Source organism: Doryrhamphus excisus, chromosome 12 (assembly GCF_030265055.1).
Source record: "Doryrhamphus excisus isolate RoL2022-K1 chromosome 12, RoL_Dexc_1.0, whole genome shotgun sequence".
NCBI classification, from domain to species: Eukaryota; Metazoa; Chordata; class Actinopteri; order Syngnathiformes; family Syngnathidae; genus Doryrhamphus; species Doryrhamphus excisus.
In genome coordinates, this window is record NC_080477.1 from 6,109,037 (window position 1) to 6,130,156 (window position 21,120).

The 21,120-nt window shown below is 41.7% G+C and overlaps 3 protein-coding genes across 8 annotated transcripts in view; 2 read left to right on the forward strand and 1 right to left on the reverse strand.

Moving 5' to 3' along the window:
- Window positions 1–5,616, reverse strand: part of nav2a (neuron navigator 2a) — a 208,465-nt gene extending 202,849 nt beyond the window's left edge. Inside the window, exons 1-2 of one of the 2 annotated variants that reach the window (XM_058089756.1) lie at window positions 5,541–5,616; window positions 2,898–3,513 (exon numbers count right to left, since the gene is read on the reverse strand). In XM_058089756.1, the coding sequence (XP_057945739.1) occupies window positions 2,898–2,978 (81 nt within the window). In that variant the 5' untranslated portion in view covers window positions 2,979–3,513; window positions 5,541–5,616. The remainder of the gene's footprint in view (window positions 1–2,897; window positions 3,514–5,540) is intronic. The other variant, XM_058089757.1, reaches the window with a different exon arrangement.
- An 828-nt stretch (window positions 5,617–6,444) lies between these two features.
- On the forward strand, window positions 6,445–13,869 carry e2f8 (E2F transcription factor 8). 2 transcript variants are annotated; one of them, XM_058089382.1, is made up of 13 exons: window positions 6,445–6,694; window positions 7,503–7,745; window positions 7,847–8,000; window positions 8,093–8,407; window positions 8,484–8,645; window positions 8,720–8,857; window positions 9,152–9,367; window positions 9,439–9,520; window positions 10,567–11,071; window positions 11,868–12,134; window positions 12,207–12,336; window positions 12,460–12,785; window positions 13,180–13,869. In XM_058089382.1, exons 2-13 carry the CDS (start codon window positions 7,575–7,577, stop codon window positions 13,351–13,353), a joined length of 2,640 nt encoding a protein of 879 aa, XP_057945365.1. In that variant the 5' UTR covers window positions 6,445–6,694; window positions 7,503–7,574; the 3' UTR covers window positions 13,354–13,869. The 2 variants fall into 2 exon arrangements, with proteins under 2 accessions (XP_057945365.1, XP_057945366.1); XM_058089383.1 differs by lacking the exon at window positions 6,445–6,694 and adding an exon at window positions 7,258–7,435.
- A 105-nt stretch (window positions 13,870–13,974) lies between these two features.
- On the forward strand, window positions 13,975–20,867 carry csrp3 (cysteine and glycine-rich protein 3 (cardiac LIM protein)). Of its 4 annotated transcripts, none has more exons than XM_058089387.1 (9): window positions 13,983–14,090; window positions 14,525–14,600; window positions 14,944–15,049; window positions 15,165–15,328; window positions 15,413–15,560; window positions 18,360–18,531; window positions 18,622–18,751; window positions 20,393–20,486; window positions 20,609–20,863. In XM_058089387.1, exons 5-9 carry the CDS (start codon window positions 15,449–15,451, stop codon window positions 20,677–20,679), a joined length of 579 nt encoding a protein of 192 aa, XP_057945370.1. In that variant the 5' UTR covers window positions 13,983–14,090; window positions 14,525–14,600; window positions 14,944–15,049; window positions 15,165–15,328; window positions 15,413–15,448; the 3' UTR covers window positions 20,680–20,863. The 4 variants fall into 4 exon arrangements, with proteins under 4 accessions (XP_057945373.1, XP_057945370.1, XP_057945371.1 ...); XM_058089388.1 differs by having other exon boundaries at window positions 14,979–15,049; XM_058089390.1 differs by having other exon boundaries at window positions 13,975–14,090; window positions 14,525–15,049; window positions 15,449–15,560; window positions 20,609–20,867.
- The last annotated feature ends 253 nt before the right edge of the window (window positions 20,868–21,120 follow it).

Sequence of the window (21,120 nt, forward strand, 5' to 3'; positions counted from 1 at the left end):
ACTGAAAAAGTATATTTTTCTGTTTTTAATAAATGCGTTTTTTTTTTTTTTTTGGAAAACCTGATGCGGCCCAGCCTTGCCCAGACCCTAGCTCCAGTGGCCCCCAGGTAAATTGAGTTTGAGACCCCTGGTCTATGGGGTGCATTATTCTACACTTTATTGAATATATGCTATTTCTTTTCATAAAAGAAAACTTCATGGTTATACATTCCTCATTCAATACTTGAGGTCTTCTAAAGAGGTTTTAAGAGGTTACTATGACTATAATGTGAGACTTGTGGGATAACATCTTGAGTCTTGATTCCATCCAGTGAGATTGTGAATGTGCCAGAAACCACTTTCTGCCGCCCATGTACACCCATGATTGCTACTTAAAGAAAATGAATATGTGGCACAGGGGACATATGAGAACATAAACCTACAAAGTGAACAAAATCCAATTACCTTGTGCTGGCTGGTATTGCATATACGTAGCACCTAGATCTCACAGAGCCAGAGTAATTGTCAGGGGATATGAAACCATACTGCACAGACGCCTGCGCTAATATTCCAACAATGAGAGCCTGCCACGGCTACTCTTTCAATTGACTCGGTTCAGTTCATGTCCATATAGGAGTAAGCATTGGCTCAGCCTAATTCCCTGGAGAGCACCTGGCCTCGTCTAGTCCCTGATTCATGATGATGCCACTTCGATGCACCGACTGGGGCTTCAAAAGGCATCTACACGTGTCACTGCGGATAACTCATTGAGCATGCAAGAGGGCAAAAACTCAATTTGTGAATGCCATTAGTGTTGGTTACCACAGCAACAATATTGCAGGTTGGGTGGGATTACATACATATCGAGCTCCACAGGACACTAGACAGTGATGCCGAATCCTTGTGATGGTCTGTGTGTCACTTAGCATCCAAAGGCTCATCTTTAGAGAACAGCAGCTGCTACTATGCTTGAACTAATTAATATTCATGTTCTACATAATCCCCGGTGACTAATTTAACACACCTGATTAAATCAATAATTTAAAGAGATTATTCGATATATATACCTGTTTTCAATATATACAGCAGAATCAACCAAAACGATCTGATACCGAACCAGATGTGGTAAAAGCGCCCATACGTCCATGGATGTCCAAATGAGGTCACCCGCCTCTAAAGTGTCAGCAAGAAGCAGTCAAGGTGGACAAATACAATCTCCCTCCACATGAAGAGAAACGCTAAAGTGCAGTTAATCAATACCGCAGAAGCTTGTTAACTGAATGGGTCAAACATCCATCGAGAAAACAAGTGTAAGACTTTTCAAAGGGTGCACGCAAACGAGACAAGCGCTGTCAGATTTCCCCAAATAAGCGTACAAATAAGTTGGAATTGCGAACAATGGGCTTCACATGGAGTGGAGTCATGGCGTATGTGGAAAATGCAGAAAAACGAGTCACAGGATCAAGTCCTCCATCCAGCTCGGTGGCAGACAACCTAAGTAATTCTACACAACCACAAAACATCAAGACAAGATCCTTCTTGCCTTCACTGATCTTTTGGTTTGAAATCTGTACTGTCATGCTTTCTCTTGAATTTGGTTTCCTGGTTATTGTCAGACAATAATTATTTTGGAGAGCATATTTCTTTACATATGTATTCGTTTGGCTCAGTCAAACATCTGATGGTGCAGAGCTCTTTGTTTATCTGTGCTTTGTCAAACCAATTGCTGTGCCCTAAACCAGTGTTTTTCAACCTTTTTTGAGCCACGGCATGTTTTTTACATTGGAAAAATCTTGTGGCACACCACTAACCAAAAAATGTTACAAAATGTCACCACGACCTCACGCGTGCATCAATAAGTCTATCGGAGGAACAAGGTAGGTGTTGCCACACGGACCAATATTACATTGCTCTGCCAGTCTTTACACCACAGACACTCCACAGTAGCCACGTTTTTACATCACCACTTTTTCTCTTTCCGAATGACCTTTCGGGAAACAATGGTATCCATAGAAAGGAATATTCCAATCTCTTGTCTACATGCGCTGTGAAAATCAAACAGAATAGTCAATAGGGCATGCCCAGTAAAACGTAAACATCAACATCACGTGAAACCGGCTCCAGTTTTTCTTTCACTTGTTGGAATAACTCTGTATTGCCAGTTTTTCGTCTGTCCAGTCTTGAAATTTAGTTTGAATCAAAAGCAAACTTTGCTTAGTCCAGTGCCGATTGCTGGCCTCCATTTTTAAAAGTGAAGAACGTCTGGATCTGCGTGTTACGTCATATCTGAGCATGCGCTGAAAGAACGCACCCGGGATAAATTTAAACAGGAAAAGATCAAATTCAATCTTGCTAATATTTTATAATTAAACTCAGGACATGTTTTATATAGATATATATTTTCTTTTTTAATAAAACTGCACTTGTGAATAAAGTATAGAAGGGTTTAGATTCTGTTCCACAGATGGCGGTAATGCATACGAAAGCTGCTTGCCAACCGCCAATAAACAACAGAAGAAGAAAAACACGACAAAGAAGAACGCAGTCTGACAACTTTCCGTTTGAGCGGGTACAAGATACCTCAATCGGATTGGTTAAAGGAATATTCCATCCCTGTTCAATTCTTTCCGTTTGAGCAAATAAACCAAATGCAATTGGAATATTTGGGTCCATGTATACTATTGACATAATGGTTGACATAATATTTGCAAATGATGATTAATAAATGTTAATTATAAAAAGTGATATTGGATAATTCCTCACGGCACACCTGATGGTTTCTCCAGGTACACTAGTGTGCCGTGGAACAGTGGTTGAAAATGACTGCCCTAAACCATCACACAGTAAAGAGTAGACCGGTGCATATACGGTACTGTACATAGCATATACGGTACTGTACATATGGAGGATAAACTTACCCTTTTCTGGTCCTCCAAGCCATGCAACACAGGTTTCCTCCTGGGGTGCTGTTTTGGACAAACCTCAGCTCCTGCCTCCATCTTCCCATAAGTGGGCGAGTATTCAGGCTGTTGCACAGCAGACCATCCAGCAGTTACAAAAGGGATTGAAGCGAAATACCCGCTCAAAGTATTTCAGTCCACTTCCCACTTGATTTGTAGCAGTGATGCATGAACATATGTCCAAGAATTTGGGGAAAAAATGGTTTGTCCATCAACTGTGCTTCATCAAACAGATGACAGCCAATCTCTGAGAGGGTCCAGCCTCAGCCATAAGCCTTGTTTCACTCATAGCGTTTCTTGATGTGCAGTTCTTGGCCTGGCCTGAAGTGAGCATCACGGCAGACGATGGAAACCAGATACCAGCAGGATCCCTCCGTCTTCCAAGAGTACCACCGCAGCCATGGAGATTTTGGAGGGTATTATTATCATAATCCTTTCTTTTGGACAAGAGTCAGCTTGAGATTATACGCTGCTTGGTTTTCCAAGGAGCATTCGCCAATTTAAGAGCAAGAGCAGCAAAGGTGGAGTTAAGATGGTATCTCTCAAAGGTCTGGTGTCCTGTAGTGAATGTCTGCTTGTGTAGAGAAAGACAATTGGTAAAACAAATTAATTTTTCCATATAAAAAGGTGAGGCACCACAAAAATATGGTCATTTGTTTATCCATCCATTAAGGTGAATTTAACTCGATTTTAGCAGGGTTGCCCAGCATTGGCCTGCCCCTAGTGCAGGGGTGGGCAAATATTTGGACTCGAGGGCCGCATTGAGTTAACAAAATTGTCTGGGGGGCCAGAACATATATTTAACACACACACACTATTTTATGCTTATCATTTTCCTTGAATTATTTGTCTAATTTTATCTGTAAAAGTGTTATCCTATATCAGTTGTATGTTCTCATGTCCCTTTTTTAGGAGCACTTTAAACATCACACCACATCAAACTATGTCATTTAATTTTACAGTTTTGTTGTTTATTTTTTACTAAATCAGACATCCGACTTGCTAGTCATGTTGCCAGTTTGTATGTTAAAAGTTGAAGTTACTTAGAAAGCAACTGGCGGGCCGGATTCAAACGCTTGGTGGGCCGCATGTGGCCCCCGGGCCGTAGTTTGCCCACCCCTGCCCTAGTGTCAGCAGTAGCCCAATACTACTATAAGTTACATCACTACAATTACTTGTAGAGCTGCAGCAATTAATTATTACCAAATTAATCAACAACTATTTTGGTCATTGATTCATCAAAATGTTTATAGTCTCTGATTTCAGCCTCTCAAATGTGTGTCATGTTAAATCCGACGTATTATCTGTGTTTTAGCCAAAACAATGTATTCATACATACATACTGTCTCATATATTTCATATCAACATTTGCAGTAAGAGTGACTTATAATTAGATATGATTGAGTAGGATTCCTTATCTGTACATTTTAATATTTTTGACATTCTAAATAAAGTTTTTAAACATCATTAAAGCCATCCAGACATTAAATAACACCTCAGAGGAAGCTTCAGGGTTGTCTTTCAGCTTTGCGACAGTACCTTCTGTTTTTATAAGGGAGTTTTGGTATTATTGGAAATATTGTGTGATAAATCAAACCTGCAATAAAAGACCTTTGTTAACTGGTTAATGAAGCCTGGTCATTACTGACACCTAGTGACCAGTGTAGAATACTACATTTCATCAACATCTTAGAATGCCTTATATTTGTATGTTAGGTCATTTAGCTATTTTTATGCTTGAAAATTCTTAATTATGGCAAAAAAAACACTTAACCACTTAAATACACATTTATTTACTAATAACATGTCGTCTTCAACCACAAAACAATAGGATTTATCAATTCATATATTTTTTGAAAAATCTCGAGTGAAACCGCCATAATCATACCATGAAGTGGAGAGTTTTACTTTTGTGCCTCTACGACGTGAAATTTCATTTTACAAAAACAAATCATGTAAAGCAAACATGTAAAAAGTGTTATTTTATGCTGTACATTTGACCTGTATTATCACATATTCATCAATTATTACAAGCTTTGGTTGAATGAGAAGTGACCAGCAAAGACCAGCATCATTTCCATACTGAGGAGCTTCAAAATTAAATTCTACTTTAATAAAGATGCCCAAATGATGAGTTATTAGTAACTTTAAGGACGTATATATGTTTTAATATTGGTTACAAATTACAAAATATACGGATAGTTCATTAGAGAATGTTAAAGGGGAAACCTAATGAAGGACAATTAGCTAACAATTATACTTCAGGTGTGTGCCTGACTGACGGAACGCATATCAAGCTTTTTTTTAATCGACTTTTGTCGGTTGGTGTCTACTAGAACTGCATTTGAGTAACACAAATATCATGTATATGTCCGTTTTGTACTGAAAATAACGACAAGGGAGTGACTGAAGTGAGCCTATAGGTTGTGGAAGGTTTTGAGCTACTGCAGCATCTCTGCAGGAGAACCTGCCGAGCATAGTCCGAACTGAGCTTTCTAGAAACTGCTAGTGGGGGAAAGGCGCGCACACTGTGTAAACAAACAACGAAGACAAACGAACACTGATCAATGTTCTATTTTTCTGATAAAAAATCACTCTTACCAAAAACTTGTCAGGTTGTTTGGTCCCCCTGAAAGAGATGATGCCTTGCCGCGATGCCCTGATGCTGATTCCTCCGGTCTGAGCTGAGCAACTGATGCATTGAGGTGCAGTCGGAAATATTCAATGGGCAGGGCTGGGAAAACTTACGTCGTTTTTTCTGCTCACGTTGATTGAATCCATTTATGATATAATTATGATATTATTTTTATATTTGCATTTATTCCCATGTTGGTCACATTTGCTTTAAGGTTGGAGATATTCAAGACAAATCTTTAAAAAGGTCGGTATGAATAATTAAATAATAATTCTGAAAAACAAAACTATGAGAATAATGGCACACCTCCATATTGTTCATGTACAGTAGTAGAGAGTAGTGCCATTGTAATCGCTACTGATCACTATGGATTGTTTGGCTTCACTACATCTAGCCAAAAGGGATGTGCTCATTTACGAGGCGTTCTTAAAGTAACCATCAGGGTCCCACACGTTCCCTCTGAAATGACGTCATTCGCTGCTTGACGGGCTGCTGTTCTCGCCACATCCTGGAAGAAGCTCGTCCGTTTCCATGGCGACTGTGTGAAACGCTGGCTTTTGCCGCCACTTAGCGCCCAAACACAGGCACGACTGTGAAAGTAGAAGTATTTCTGTTAATTGAATTCGGATTACTACCCAGTTAGCGCCTCTGTTGTGTTGTTTTTTTATGTTTGTTTAATGTTCGTTTTTTTACTTTGTAATCACACATTTCTTCCTTTCTCCGGAGTTGTAGATTTGGTTTGTTGATTTTTATATGCAATCTGTGAAAACACGAAATGCACTTTGAGAATAAATGGTTCCACACTGTTCATTTCGATAAAATATTATGTGAGAGTAAGCCCTTGTGAAGGTCCAGTGCTTGGCCATTGACCCGCCCATGATGCCACGACAGGGCGGAAGTGTCGTCAGTGCGCATGTTCGGTCCGGGAGGGCCAAACGTTTCTACGACGAGTCGCCCACACAACTTTACACCATTCGTTAACCAAGAAGCGGCAACTTATTAGGAGCGTTATCTTAATATCTCGTCTTTTGTATCCTCTTTCAAACTATCGCACTGTGGAAATACCGAGTATCGCTACTCAACACATATTTATGTGACGAGTTTCCCCTCGCCGATTGTGGTAAGTCTTTACTTAGTTTGTTGTGTATTTATTTTAATAACATCATTCGTTTTAATCAGTAACCAATCGAGACATGTATGTGGTCTTAGCCACTACTTTAGACCTTCAACATACATTTAATTCAGACGATGTGTATCTGAAATATCCGGTTTTCCAGGTCTCTGGTGGTACACAATGTTTCACTTGTTGGGTTAACTCTAGTAAAACGTAGTTTATTTGACGTTCTCTTGCCATCGTGTCGCTATATCAGTAGCAACATTAGGTGAAATTGTGTGAATGTTTAGCATTCCGCCACTGTACACTCATTCCGCGCCAAGGATTTCAAAAATACTTACCTGCGCGGGACGCTCCGCTCACTTCCTGTTTGTTGCGCGCTCATTGGCTAGTTGAAACAAAAGGGCGGGCTCGCCGCGTCTTTTGTGCCCGATGATACGGCAGTCCGTACGTCACTTACCGCCAATATGGAACTAGGGTTTTTCTGAGATTTTCTTTAATGTCTGTTAGCTGTTACGTTAACTATGTGGTGAAAATGTGTATTTTTTTTATTTGCGGCACATTATGTTTCCTGAACCCAGTCAGTAAACGAATTAAATAACCTTACCGCTGCGTTGATTAGTTTATGCCGGATCATTTACAAATCTATATGTCATTCGTGAATATATCTTGTATATCGTATAACATTTGATGAGCTAAATGTTTTAGAAGAGAAACCAACCTGAGGAACGCCATAGTCAGCAAAAGGTTGTAATTTTTTCAATATATCAACACATGTATTAAAAACTTATGTTCTTCTCTGTCTTATTACAAGGTTTTGAAATGGCTTTGTAACCCATCTGGTTTTATTAAATCCTTGGAAAGTGGGCTGCTGACTCACCCTATCATGGGCCCCCTCACAACTCCTAAAAAAGGAAGAGAAGCACGATCCGTTGATCCATGGACACCCACCTCCAACCTCAAAATGCTCATTAGTGCTGCTAGTCCGGATATCAGGAACCGTGAGAAGGAGCTATGTCCGGACATCAAACTGCAACAAGTTCTTGATTCTACACCGGTAGAAAAACTTGATTATATATATATATATATATATATAAAAGTACATCTTCTGTAATGCTTGTATGTTATTCTCACTTGTTTGTCATCGTTCTCTTGTAGGACGTTGGAGATGGAGATGAGTCTGAGAGACTGATCAGCAGAAAAGAAAAGAGTCTGGGTTTACTTTGTCGTAAGTTTCTCGCCCGCTACCCAGATTTCCCGGACCCGACTCACACCAATGACATCTGCCTGGATGATGTAGCCACCGAACTGAGTACGTCTATACAACTATAATTACTCATGTAATATGTAATAGCACTGTGATATGTTACATTCAAGGTGTATTACTGTTATGTGTCTACACAGGTGTGGAACGCCGTCGCATTTATGATATCATGAATGTGCTGGAGAGCTTGCACATGGTGAGCCGTTCTGCGAAGAACCGCTACATGTGGCACGGAAGAACCAAACTGGCCCAGACACTGGCCGTCCTGAAGCAGGTGGGTGAGGAGCAAAAGTACGGCCAGCAGGTGCTGCAGATACGACAGCGCTTAGTGGATACGGAGTTTGATTTCGACGGCGAGGAGAAAGAGAACAACGAGGTGGTAGACTCGGTGAGGAGCGAGATCGGCCAAAAGGAGCTCTTCTTTGTTGAACTTCCAGGAGTCGAGTTCAAAGCAGGTGAGGTAAAATTTTACCGGATGAACATAAACATGACACATTTGACTCCAACATTCTGTGTCTGTTTCGTCTGTAGCCTCTGTTAACAGTCGGAAGGACAAATCTCTGAGAGTAATGAGCCAGAAGTTTGTCATGCTCTTCCTGGTCTCTGATCCTCCTGTGGTCAGTCTGGATGTAGCTGCTAAAATCCTGATCGGAGAGGACCAGGGTGCAGATCAGGATAAGAATAAATTCAAGAGTGAGTAAATGCATGGTCTGTCTTAGTGTATCTGATAGTTTTATGTAACCTTTCTGTTTGTTTTACATTTGCAGCTAAAGTGCGACGACTTTATGACATCGCTAATGTGCTGCGGAGCCTGAAGCTTATTGAAAAGGTCCATGTAACAGAAAAGAGGGGGAGGAAACCGGCATTTGAATGGATCGGCCCAAATGACCTCCCTAAAGTGAAAGGTATAATATGACATGTGACTGTCAGGTCACATTATGTGTAATGAATGAACACAATGCTTCTTTTACTGTGATACCACTGGATGCATTTAATATATAAACAATATTTTGTCTCCAAAAAGAAGAATTGAAAAGATGGCCAATTGTCAACTCTATACATGAAACTGATTGGCTTTGCATGTGATGGCTTTTCTCCAAATGATCAATATTGTCACGTTTTATTCTCTCAAGAGCTCATGACACCCCAATTTTGAAGGTTATCTAATGTCGAATACATTTGACTCCAATGTTTTTCAGATGTGGCAAGCCCCACTTCCGCGTGTCCACACAAGACAACAAATGTGCTTGAGTCCCGCTCCACTGTAGACAACTGCACCAAGAACCTCTTTTCATCACCTCGCACTAAGCGAAGCTTCACGCGTCACCCATCCCTCATGAAGCTAGCCAAAAGCATTCAGGATGACCGGCGCAAGATTAGCTCAGCCCCCAGTAGTCCTGCTAAGACTGCCTTCAGTGAGTACAATGCTTTAAATGATGATGGGACTATTGTTGAATTGTGCTTTAATTGTGTACTTTGCCAACAGGTGATTCAATGAATAACGATTTCCCGAGCAAAATGGCCCAACTTGCTGCCATTTGTAAAATTCAACTCGACCAAGAGTCGGCGTAAGTACCCAAGTGGATACTGAGTATTTAAGTACATAGTACTGTCAGTGTACACTGTACAGCCGTGTTGAGATTTGATATAAGGAAGGATTATGGACAATATAGGTGACCTTTCAAGAAACAAATGGAGCTATCAACATTAAAGATCATTTTTACAATTCCAGAAGGTGCACCTCAAGTGTCTTCTGCAGCAGTGGCTTGTGCAAAAGTTCTATGCATGTTGCACTGTTGAATGTTATATTTAATGGTGAAATGTTAAGACATTCAGTGATTTTTATTATCTACACAAATTTGTGAAGAACTATCGCGGAAAGCAAAAAGTCTCGAGTTTTCCAGAGCCATGGCCACAGCCGTGGCCATGTTCTTGAGATTTCCTCATGATACGGACTCTGAAATATTAAACATAGTATAGATAGATAGATAGATAGATAGATAGATAGATAGATAGATAGATGCACAATGTCACAGCAGTGAAATTGCCAACGAAATGTCGTTGCCTGGCTCCCGCATAATAATAAATAATAATGTGGAGAATAAATAGATGACATCAAATATGAACAACCATGTACAGTGTAAACAGTAATTTGTACAAATAATTGAAATAATTTTGAATAAATAATAATAATTTAAAGTTTTGGATGTGCGTGTGGGCAGGTCAAAAGTCTGGTCATACAGAACACAACTTATGGTCCCAACTCCATTAATAAGTCAAGAAATTCCTCAAATATCTGCAGTGTAAATGTCATGAAAATAAAGAAAACACAGTTGTAAGGTGTCAGTTGCCACCAGAGTAGGAAAGTAAGACATTTCACTCCTTGACTCCATCCATCACTAACCAAACTATATTCCGTTGCACAACGCAGCATGAAAAACAAGCATCATGATGTAAACATCATTTGATTAATGGACAAGATGGCTTTATAGTCTATTTTGTGTTTGGTTTAAATGTATCTTTTCAATGATTTGTCTGCCAGCCATTCCAATCTGCTCCTCTCTTCTGATTTTATGTATTATTCAAATTATATATTCCTGATATTCTGTTCCAGAACCGGAGGCAAAGCTCCACAGGCAGTTCCCTCCGTGACAAAAACAACGGTAGTGAGGCTCCAACCAGCCACTTCCAGCTCAGGGGACCCGCCTCAGGCATGGAACCTAAATTCAAATGAGGAGACTGAATCCAACCCAAATGCGCATGGCACCCCACTGGCACCCCAGCCCTCGGGCAGTGTAGCATACATCCCTGCACAATGCTCACCCCTCATCCCCGTCGTTTTACCTCAGAAGCAGGGGGGAGGACCCTATGCTGTCTATTTGCATCCAGCTTCTCTCAGGCCCAACACTCTGGCCAGACCACAGCCGACGAGCTATGCCGTACGCTCGATGACCTTTGAGGAGAAGACTGGGCGGAGTCCTACAGCCCCGATAGCCACTAAGAACCAGTCCACCTCAAAGGTGTTGGATGGGAGCCCTCTTTCGGTGAAACGGCTGTGTTCTGATTCAGCTGCGGAGAGCATTCCTCCTAAAGCCAAACGGAGCAACTCAACCCTCAAGGTAAAAAAAAACAACAAACAAATGAAAACGGTACAAAAATGTATAAAAACACTTTTTTTACTTCAGTAATAACTTGAGTGAATGAGAAAGTGAAATGGAAAAGGATTTTTTAACCACAAAATATATTGCATAACAGCAGCAAATGAACCAGTGGGAGCAAAAGTGCTCAGTCAGCATTAATATAATATTTGTTGCAAACACGCATGGATCTCACACCGACAGACAGCTAAGTAGTGCAATGAAAATATTATGCATGCAAGTGAAAGACCAAGAATTTGTCTACAGCCACAAGTTCGAGTCGCAATGTTTTTTGATCCGGTGCTAATTAAAGACTCCTGCAACTATGCAGCATTCATTGTATAATGTACAGCCTATGTACTTTTAATACAGAAGTTATTAGCCTTTTAATTTCATTTAAAACGTTCTGTTGTCATTTTCCAGTATTTTACGTCTTATATGTTCCGTGTCGGTTAGCGCGCAGACCTCGCAGCTAGGAGACCAGGGTTCAATTCCACCCTCGGGCATCTCTGTGTGGAGTTTGCATGTTCTCCCCGTGCATGAGTGGGTTTTCTCCGGGTACTCCGGTTTCCTCCCACATTCCAAAAAAAACATGCTAGGTTAATTGGCGACTCCAAATTGTCCATAGTGTGAATGGTTGTTTGTCTATATGTGCCCTGTGATTGGCTGGCGACCAGTCCTCTCGCCCGAAGACAGCTGGGATAGGCTCCAGCACCCCCTACGACCCTCATGAGGAAAAAGCGGTAGAAAATGAATGAATGTTCCATGTCACCCCTAGGACGCTTCCCCAAAGCAGTGCGACCTTCTTCAGGCTCGTCTGAAGAGCCGCCGCAGCTGTCATCTCTCCAGCCGCCCATCGCCCCGTGCCCTCCACCTGGATCCAGAGTTCATCAACACTCCTGGCGGCCCTGTGGCTTCTCATTCTCTGGAACATAGTTTGGAAACCTTCCTGAACAAGGATGACAAAGCGGCGACCTCTGACAGTGAGGTGGGATTAACACCCATCAGAGCTGTACCGCTCACACCCGGAAATCTTAACACTGAGGTAAATGACCTCAATGCTGAAAAAGAAGGACGTAAGTATGAATATTGATCATTTATTTTCTGCCCATGTCAGACTTTAGTGCCAGCTGGATATCTGATCCCGCTCTCCCAGTCTGTGATCACCTACAAGGAGAATCAGGGCTCAGCAGGAGAAAGCAACAAAGCATCTTCTCCTGCTTATGTTTTCCAAACACCTACTGCAGGTAAACATCATCCCCTGTGCTAAGATAGAAATATGTCTTTCTTATACACACTAAGGCAACATCACATTTATTTAAGTGTTGACCATCGTATACATTAAATATGGATTATTTTGTCTTGAACAGGTTCCAGACCACCAGTCCAGGAAGTGACTCCTACTAGCCTTCGTCTTCCCAAACCGGCTGCCGCCATGTCTCCCCACTCAACCCAGCAACCCCATCGCCTCCACAGCCCGAGCCCTGCTATCATCAACTTCACCCTGCAGAACCTGGGCCTCATATCCAGCCCCAGCCCGGGAAATCCCTTCACCTCACCACACACCCCCGAGCGCTCCAACACACTGGGCAGCCCTTTGACTCTGCAGCAGAGAGGGATGGTTTTCATTAAGCCCCTGTCGCCTGTGACGGTGCAGCAGGCCCAGCAACCAATGGCCCTATTCAGCGTTCAACAGGTACAAACTCATCAAAATGTGCAATGCATTTATTCTGAGCATGTGGCTGTTTCAGAAAGTACATACTTTGTAGTATTCCCATTCTGAAAATGACAACTCTTAGAAGGCTAAAAGTATAGGTACAGTAAAAATATTGAGGGGTTTCAACCCAAAATATCACAGCAAGTAACACAGTACATACAATGTAATACAACACACAGACTATGCCGGGATTGAAAAAAATGCCAGGCACTTATACATTTAAAATATTACAATTTTGTTGTAATGTATAAACCGCAAAGCATGCTGGATAACCTCCTCTTAGGGATGTGTATAATAGATAGATCAGTTAGCTAATTGTTCAATTGATGAGACAACACTAACATGAACATTGTGTGCTGTCCTTTTGCTCTAGCCTCTCATGGCCACCCCCAAAGGATTGGGGCTCCCCCAGCACAACTTCTTTCACACACCCGTTCCCGTCTCCCCTCTGGCTGCTGCAGTTGTCGCACCCAGTGGACAAACGGCCCCTAAAACTGTTTACATCCCTCAAAGGAAACTGGATGTCAGTACCGAAGAGGCGCTGTGATGTCCAGTGTGTGATGGTGTGTGTGTGTGTGTGTGTCAGTGGGAGAGGGTGTGTTTTACAACCATTTTTCTTGATTACTTTGTTTAGCATTTTACAGTATTCATTACCTGTGGACATTTCACAGAAAACTAAAGGAATGTAAATGAGATTTTAAAGCCATTCAGCAGATTGTCATGTCAGTAAGCATACCGTTTTCTTCTCAGTCTTTTAATGAGCTTGATTTTTTTTAAATATATATTTTTTTGATTTCTGAAATTGTAATCAGAAATCAGATGTTTTTTTGTCTAAAAGTGTGAATGAAACATTGATGTATTTTGATTTTCCAAGTAATATAAAGTAATGAGAAGACCTTTGCACATATGTACATGTTTACAAATACCCTTTTTAATATGTAATATTTCTGTTCTATGTAATGTTAATCAAACCTTTTGACCAGGTTTAATTTATAAAGAAATTGCCTTCATTTCTGATATCCTGCTTTATGTAAAATGCTAAATCACTTTTAAAAACACGTTTTCTGAGATCACCCTTGTGTTGTTTTTTATTGTTGTTGGTCATGGTGGTCCACGTGCACTTTAAAGGTAGATCGAAAAAAGGTTTCTTTTTTCCAATCAGTCATAAACATAATGTAGTAAGAAATGCGATTTGACTTGTTTCAAGTATTGGTGTTGCCCCCAGTCTGGAGAGGAGTATGAATTAAAACCCTGTGGTACAAAAGGAAGACAATCCACGATAAGGTGATGTGTATTCACTAGCATGGTTTATTCTTGCTCTCGGAACAATAACACTTCAGCTCTCATAAGACGATCATACTAACAGTTCTTTATTCTTGGCATTATCAGTTAAGCATTTGTGATGTTTTACATTTTCTTCACATGTCAATCTAGTGGCAATTTCCACAGAAAATGTATACTTTTAGCATATCTGTAGCACAGTCATTCTTGCTTAACGCTATTCGCCATACATAAAGACCTGCTAGCATTAGCCATTTCACATGTGCTCAAACGCTCTACAATACATTTTCGAACAGACTACTTTCCAGTCAGCGGTTACTTTAGCAACTTTCTCCACTCTTTACAGCTGTTTGTAGTAATTATTTCTACGTTATACTAACCTGTGGTACAGAATAAAGTAAATAATCCACAATGACTTGATGTGTTTTCACCAGCAGGATTTCTTCTTCCTCTGTTGTGTTATCACCGACTCTATACCACCATTGCTGCCAGCACCCCCTAGTGGACCTCACGGTATTACACCTAAACACCAACAATGGAGATTTGGATTATTTTACACACAATCATATTTTTAGAACTGATTCCTATACATCAAACATGAATAATTACTACTTTTAAATGCGTTAAACATATTTATGCGTTTTAAACTGTTTTTAACAATGTTAACTTACTGTATCCTTTTCATGTACCTTAGTATATTGGCAAGTCACATTTCTTGTTTTGGCAGATTGTTTTGTTTTTAAGAAGTGTATCCAAAAAAAAAAAAATTGGACACCCCTGAGATAGAGTAACGCTACAGACTCTGCTACACACCTAACAGTTATTCAAATAGAACAATTATCTAACTAATTCTCAGGTCTCCCACTTCAATGAATTCTGTTGTTAAAATAGCAGTGTTATCACAAAGTCATCTGGATGGAGCACATTCAGACGTGAACAATGCATCCAGTCAGGTCCTCACTGTGAGTATCTATTGCTTATTGTGAGAACATAATCCCCGAGCACGCATGGAGCAGTGAGCGTCTCGTTTGTCCCTCTGGAAACCCACAACAAATGTTTGCATGGCGGATGTTCAAGGCCTCACTCAGCCTGTGACGAAGGGCGAGAGGGCCTGGCAGAGTCACAAGTTATTTTAGGAGGATACTTTCATTGGGGCGTCACTGGTGATGGTGAGATGGACCTTATTTAAGCCAGCTTGGAGCCTCTACTGTAAGACAGAAGCATCAGGGGAGTGAATCAAGGTAGGCAACCTATCGAAGCGGTGGACACTTCCTGGAGGTGTCCTAATACTTTTCTGCATGTATTGTATGTGCATTCTATTTTAGTCATATTTAGGACTAGGACTTTCTATTTGGACTAAGATGCCAAACTGGGGAGGTGGTGCTAAGTGTGCAGCCTGTGAGAAGACAGTCTACCATGCTGAGGAGATCCAGTGTAACGGGAGGAGCTTCCATAAGACATGCTTCATCTGCAGTAAGAACGCCTTTTCTTTCCTTTTTACGTCTTTTAACTGACATCAGGGGCGGCACGGCGGTCTAGTGGCTAGTGCGCAGACCTCACAGCGAGGAGACCAGGGTTCAATTCCACCCTCAGCCATCTCTGTGTGGTGTTTGCATGTTCTCCCCGTGCATGCGTGGGTTTTCCCGGGTACTCCGGTTTCCTCCCACATTCCAAAAACATGCTAGGTTAATTGGCGACTCCAAATTGTCCATAGGTATGAATGTGAGTGTGAATGGTTGTTTGTCTATATGTGCCCTGTGATTGGCTGGCAACCAGTCCAGGGTGTCCATACTATATTTTTTAATGTTAATACAGGTTGCTCACTTTCAAATATTAAGTACATGTTTCCGGGAAAAGCTTTGATACTTTGTTGTAAAAGTCTGATCACCTCATGGTGAGCTTGGATTTACAATCCTTTATTCATTCATTCATTATTTTTATTCATTCATTTATTTTCTACCGCTTTTTCCTCGCGGGGGTGCTGGAGCCTATCCCAGCTGTCTTGGGGCAATAGGCGGGGTACACCCTGGACTGGTCGCCAGCCAATCACAGGGCACATATAGACAAACAACCATTCACACTCACATTCATACCTATGGACAATTTGGAGTCGCTAATTTACCTAGCATGTTTTTGGAATGTGGGAGGAAACCGGAATACCCGGAATGGGAGAACATGCAAACTCCACACAGAGATGTCCGAGGGTGGAATTGAACCCTGTGAGGTCTGCACGCTAACCACTCGACCACCGTGCCGCCTCCATTCATCACTAAGTAAGTTAAAATAAACGAGGCGATACTACAAATCTTTCAATATTGATGTTTGGATCCGCCCACCTGTACAACAAAGAAAATAAAGTAGAGTAAGGATCACATGACCGACCGCAGCTGCCCAGTCCAGTGGATGCCTGACTCTGTATTATATGCACAAGCATTTGGTTGGCAACCATAGTCATGCGGGGATGACGGCTTTGTTCCAAAGAGAGCGTCTGAGATAAGCTGAGATAAGCTGAGATAAGTGTTCATCTTTTCTCCAAGCTTCACCTCACGCTCCCATTTTGCTATAAATAGAAAGTCAACACATGTTGAGTGTGAGTGTAACGGCTCTGATGACTGATAAAACCTGCTAGCCGGTGGCTTTATTTAACCAACACTGCACACCCACATGTTCATTAATCAATGGGCCAAACACTAAAATACTCCTAAATACGTCAAATATGTCATTCTTTTTCTTTTCTTCTGTCTTTTGTCAGTGTCCGTGCATTTTATATTGACGGTAACTGCTAAATAACCCGCCATGGGGCCAAAGAAAGTTATGAGTAACAGAAATTTGATGAAGAAGATGAGTAACTGTATTGAATTCCATCTTGCCAGGATATACGGGATGCCTACATCAATAATAAGTTCCATCCATTTGTCATTTCATTCATTCATTCATTTTCTACCGCTTTTTCCTCACGAGGGTCGCGGAGGGTGCTGGAGCCTATCCCAGCTGTCTTCGGGCGAGAGGTGGGGTAAAAAACCCAACCTTGATTAATGGAACTTTAATTGTCAGACATTGATAAGATAAGACTGTTGATAAAATATTATTGTTGAAATATTTTTGTTGTGTTTACGGGCGGCACGGTGGTCTAGGGGTTAGCGCGCAGACCTCACAGCTAGGAGACCAGGGTTCAATCCCACCCTCGGGCATCTCTGTATGGAGTTTGCATGTTCTCCCCGTGCATGCGTGGGTTTTCTCCGGGTACTCCGGTTTCCTCCCACATTCCAAAAACATGCTAGGTTAATTGGCGACTCCAAATTGTCCATAGGTATGAATGTGAGTGTGAATGGTTGTTTGTCTATATGTGCCCTGTGACACCAGTCCAGGGTGTACCCCGCCTTACGCCCGAAGACAGCTGGGATAGGCTCCAGCACCCCCGCGACCCTCGTGAGGAAAAAGCGGTAGAAAATGAATGAATGAATGAATGTTGTGTTTACACTGTTTAGATATAATACATGGAATAAACTGAACATTTTCTGAGGGCTGATACTGGCCCGCGGGGGCATGATACTGGGCCTGATACCAGACAAACCATGTGATGATCTTATTATCACATACTATTTAATCATGAGCTTATTATCACGTACTATTTAATCAAAAGACCATTTTGTTTCCAGAAAATTTTATATAATAATAATAATAATAAACATAGACACGTATTTGTCTCACTCAGGCGGGGGAGTACTTTCTACCAGTCTTCGTTCGTTCTTGCAGGTGATGAGCCATTCAGAAAAAAGCTTGAGGTCGCCCTTGGTTTTCCGACTTGTATTTGCATTTTTAGTTTTTTCCATCATTTCAAGAGTGTCCTCATTAATGGTGATAAAACGTTCCATTTCTAATATTCTGTTTGCTATTTTCCTTATTTGTCTTTCGCCGGGAGTGTCAACCGCTGACATGTTGACAGAGCACAGACGGCAGCGAAACAAACGCTTGTGCGCTGTTCTCTGATTGGTTGTTTCACGGGCACAATACCAGAGCAGCGCGCTCTGATTGGACAGGTACGGGGGCTGATACTGGACATGGTTAAACTCTATATTTTATCAATATCACTGCCCTGGGCTTTGACACAGTATCATTTCGGCCTTTTCCCGTATCATTCATGGGCGCTTTCTAGGGTACAGGGTACAATTAATACTGTAGTATGTGATAATTAATGTTCTCTACCATAACAGTTGTGCATATCCTTAATATTTTGTGAGTAGTATACATATACTGACGTCTCCTGTCCAGTGAGCTGCAGGAAAGGACTGGACAGCACCACAGTTGCAGCGCACGAGTCCGAGATTTACTGCAAGTCCTGTTATGGCAAGAAATACGGGCCCAAAGGTTACGGATACGGACAAGGAGCCGGAGCCCTGAGCTCTGATCCTGTTGGATCACATGTGGGCCAACAGTCTGATGAGTATGTTTGCAATGAGGCTGGCGACTGCATACACGTACTGGTACAGCCTCACATATGACACAATTTGTATTTGCTATCTATTCCTACTAGCTCGAAACCACGACCGTCTTCCACAAACGCCACTTCCAATAAGTTTTCCCAGAAGTTCGGGGGGTCTGACCGCTGCCCTCGATGCTCCAAAGCTGTCTATGCAGCAGAGAAGGTGATGGGAGCAGGGAAGGTGAGGACTGTTCTGCTTAAGAATGAGAACAACAAAGCATATCAACAATATACGGTACACGAACTTCCAACAACACGTACAGTCACACATACTCTATCGACAATTCTGCATTTACTAACTCAAAGAGGAATTGAACATAAAGTGGTCCCTCGCTTCAATGTAATTGTAAATTATGGTTCACTATGGAACATTATCATTCACTCATTCATTCATTTTATACCGCTTTTGCTTATGAGGGTCGCGGGGGGTGCTGGAGCCTATCCCAGCTGTCTTCAGGCGAGAGGCGGGGTACACCCTGGACTGGTGGTCAGCCAATCACAGGGCACATATAGACAAACAACCATTCACACTCACATTCATACCTATGGACAATTTGGAGTCGCCAATTAACCTAGCATGTTTTTGGAATGTGGGAGGAAACCGGAGTACCCGGAGAAAACCCACGTGGGAGAACATGCAAACTCCACACAGAGATGGCAGAGGGTGGAATTGAACCCTGGTCTCCTAGCTGTGAGGTCTGCGTGCTAACCACTTGATCACCGTGCAGTCATTATCAGTCAAACAATATTCATTAATTCATTCATTTATTTTCTATCGCTTTTTCCTCACAAGGGTCGCGGGGGTGCTGGAGCCTATCCCAGCTGTCTACGGGCGAGAGGCGGGGTACACCCTGGACTGGTCACCAGCCAATCACAGGGCACATATAGACAAACAACCATTCACACTCACATTCATAACATTTCAAATGTTGGTACAAAAATAAGTGAAATACATAAAAAAATTTTGCCTTCGTATCCATCCGTTCATTTTCTATGCTGGAGCCTATCCCAGCTGTCTTCGAGCGAGAGGCGGGGTACACCCTCAGGGCACATCACAGGGCACATATAGACAAACAACCATTCACACTCACATTCATACCTATGGACAATTTGGAGTCGCCAATTAACCTAGCATGTTTTTGGAATGTGGGAGGAAACCGGAGTACCCGGAGAAAACCCACGCATGCACGGGGAGAACATGCAAAGTCCACACAGGAGGGTGGAATTGAACCCTGGTCTCCTAGCTGTGAGGTCTGCGCGCTAACCACTCACCCGCCGTGCCGCCTGGAACATTATCAGTCAAACAATATTATGTATATTATGTATATTATGAGATATTACTTTAACATTCTGCATGTACAGTCAGCCATAGGATGTCTGACATACGTAACACAGTGAAAAAAAGTTCTCCATTTCAGTGTGGAAGTGGTGCATTTTTGGCGTCTTAATTTGTCCTTCTCCGCCAATCTTGACCTGCATATTACAGTTGTGCAATGCGTTGTAAACAAAGAATAATAAGTGTGTAATGGTTACTATAGGGGTGTTATTTCATGTCTACAGGGGTCTAAGAAAGCAAAAAAAATTATTTAGTATTATTGCATTTTGTTTATAGGTATGAATGTGAGTGTGAATGGTTGTTTGTTTATATGTGCCCTGTGATTGGCTGGCGACCAGTCCAGGGTTCATTCATTCATTCGCCCGAAGACAGCTGGGATAGGCTCCAGCACCCCAGCGACCCTCGTGAGGAAAAAGCGGTAGAAAATGAATGAATGAATGAATTTTTTTATTGCATTCTGTATTGGAATCATGTTTGTGTTCACAGCCTTGGCATAAAACCTGTTTCCGCTGTGCCATTTGTGGTAAAAGTCTGGAGTCAACCACAGTGACAGACAAGGATGGAGAACTATACTGCAAAGGTGCTCTTGTTTATCACATCATGTGACTTGTCTGAATGTTTCATTCTGAAATATGGAAATGGAATGGAAATTTAAATTCAACATATTATTGATTCATATTCATGTGATTTTTCTCTTCTCAGTTTGCTATGCCAAAAACTTTGGGCCAAAAGGGTTCGGACTGGGCAATGAGGCTATGCTGGAGGAGCCTTAAACTTTATTACACCTCTTACATTTCTCTGGCTTGTTTGAAGTAAAGCACATTTATACCAAAACTAACAGGAAATTGTGTGTTCATTTTAAAAAGTAAACTTTTTTTATTGTTTTTATGTGTTCAGAAAAAAAAAATAGATTTAGAAAAGTACTGGCTGTAGACCAGGAGTGTCTAAAGCAGGGGTCTCAAACTCGTGGCCCGCGGGCCAAATGCGGCCCGCGAGACGCTAGTTTGAGGCCCCCACCTTGATACCAAAGTTTAATGTTGAAATGACAGCTTAAAGCTGTGTGCACACCGGACACAATTAACATGATTTTGCCCCGCCCATACTGTTACCCTACCCTGTTACCCCGCCCTGTTTTGCTTTGGATTAGCAATGAAGCTAAAGGCTTATGACGCTGGGTACAAATAAATGCAGGAAATGATTTGGAATAAAAGGGA

Excerpts from the sequence above, each read along its gene's own strand:
- e2f8 (XM_058089382.1), top strand. The coding sequence starts at position 7,575 with ATGGGCCCCCTCACAACTCCTAAAAAAGGAAGAGAAGCACGATCCGTT. Across the intron at positions 7,746-7,846 it reads AAGTTCTTGATTCTACACCG|GACGTTGGAGATGGAGATGA; the intron begins GTAGAAAAACTT and ends GTTCTCTTGTAG. Across the intron at positions 9,521-10,566 it reads CAACTCGACCAAGAGTCGGC|AACCGGAGGCAAAGCTCCAC; the intron begins GTAAGTACCCAA and ends ATTCTGTTCCAG.
- csrp3 (XM_058089390.1), top strand. The coding sequence starts at position 15,449 with ATGCCAAACTGGGGAGGTGGTGCTAAGTGTGCAGCCTGTGAGAAGACA. Across the intron at positions 15,561-18,359 it reads TAAGACATGCTTCATCTGCA|TGAGCTGCAGGAAAGGACTG; the intron begins GTAAGAACGCCT and ends TCTCCTGTCCAG. Across the intron at positions 18,532-18,621 it reads GTGGGCCAACAGTCTGATGA|CTCGAAACCACGACCGTCTT; the intron begins GTATGTTTGCAA and ends TATTCCTACTAG.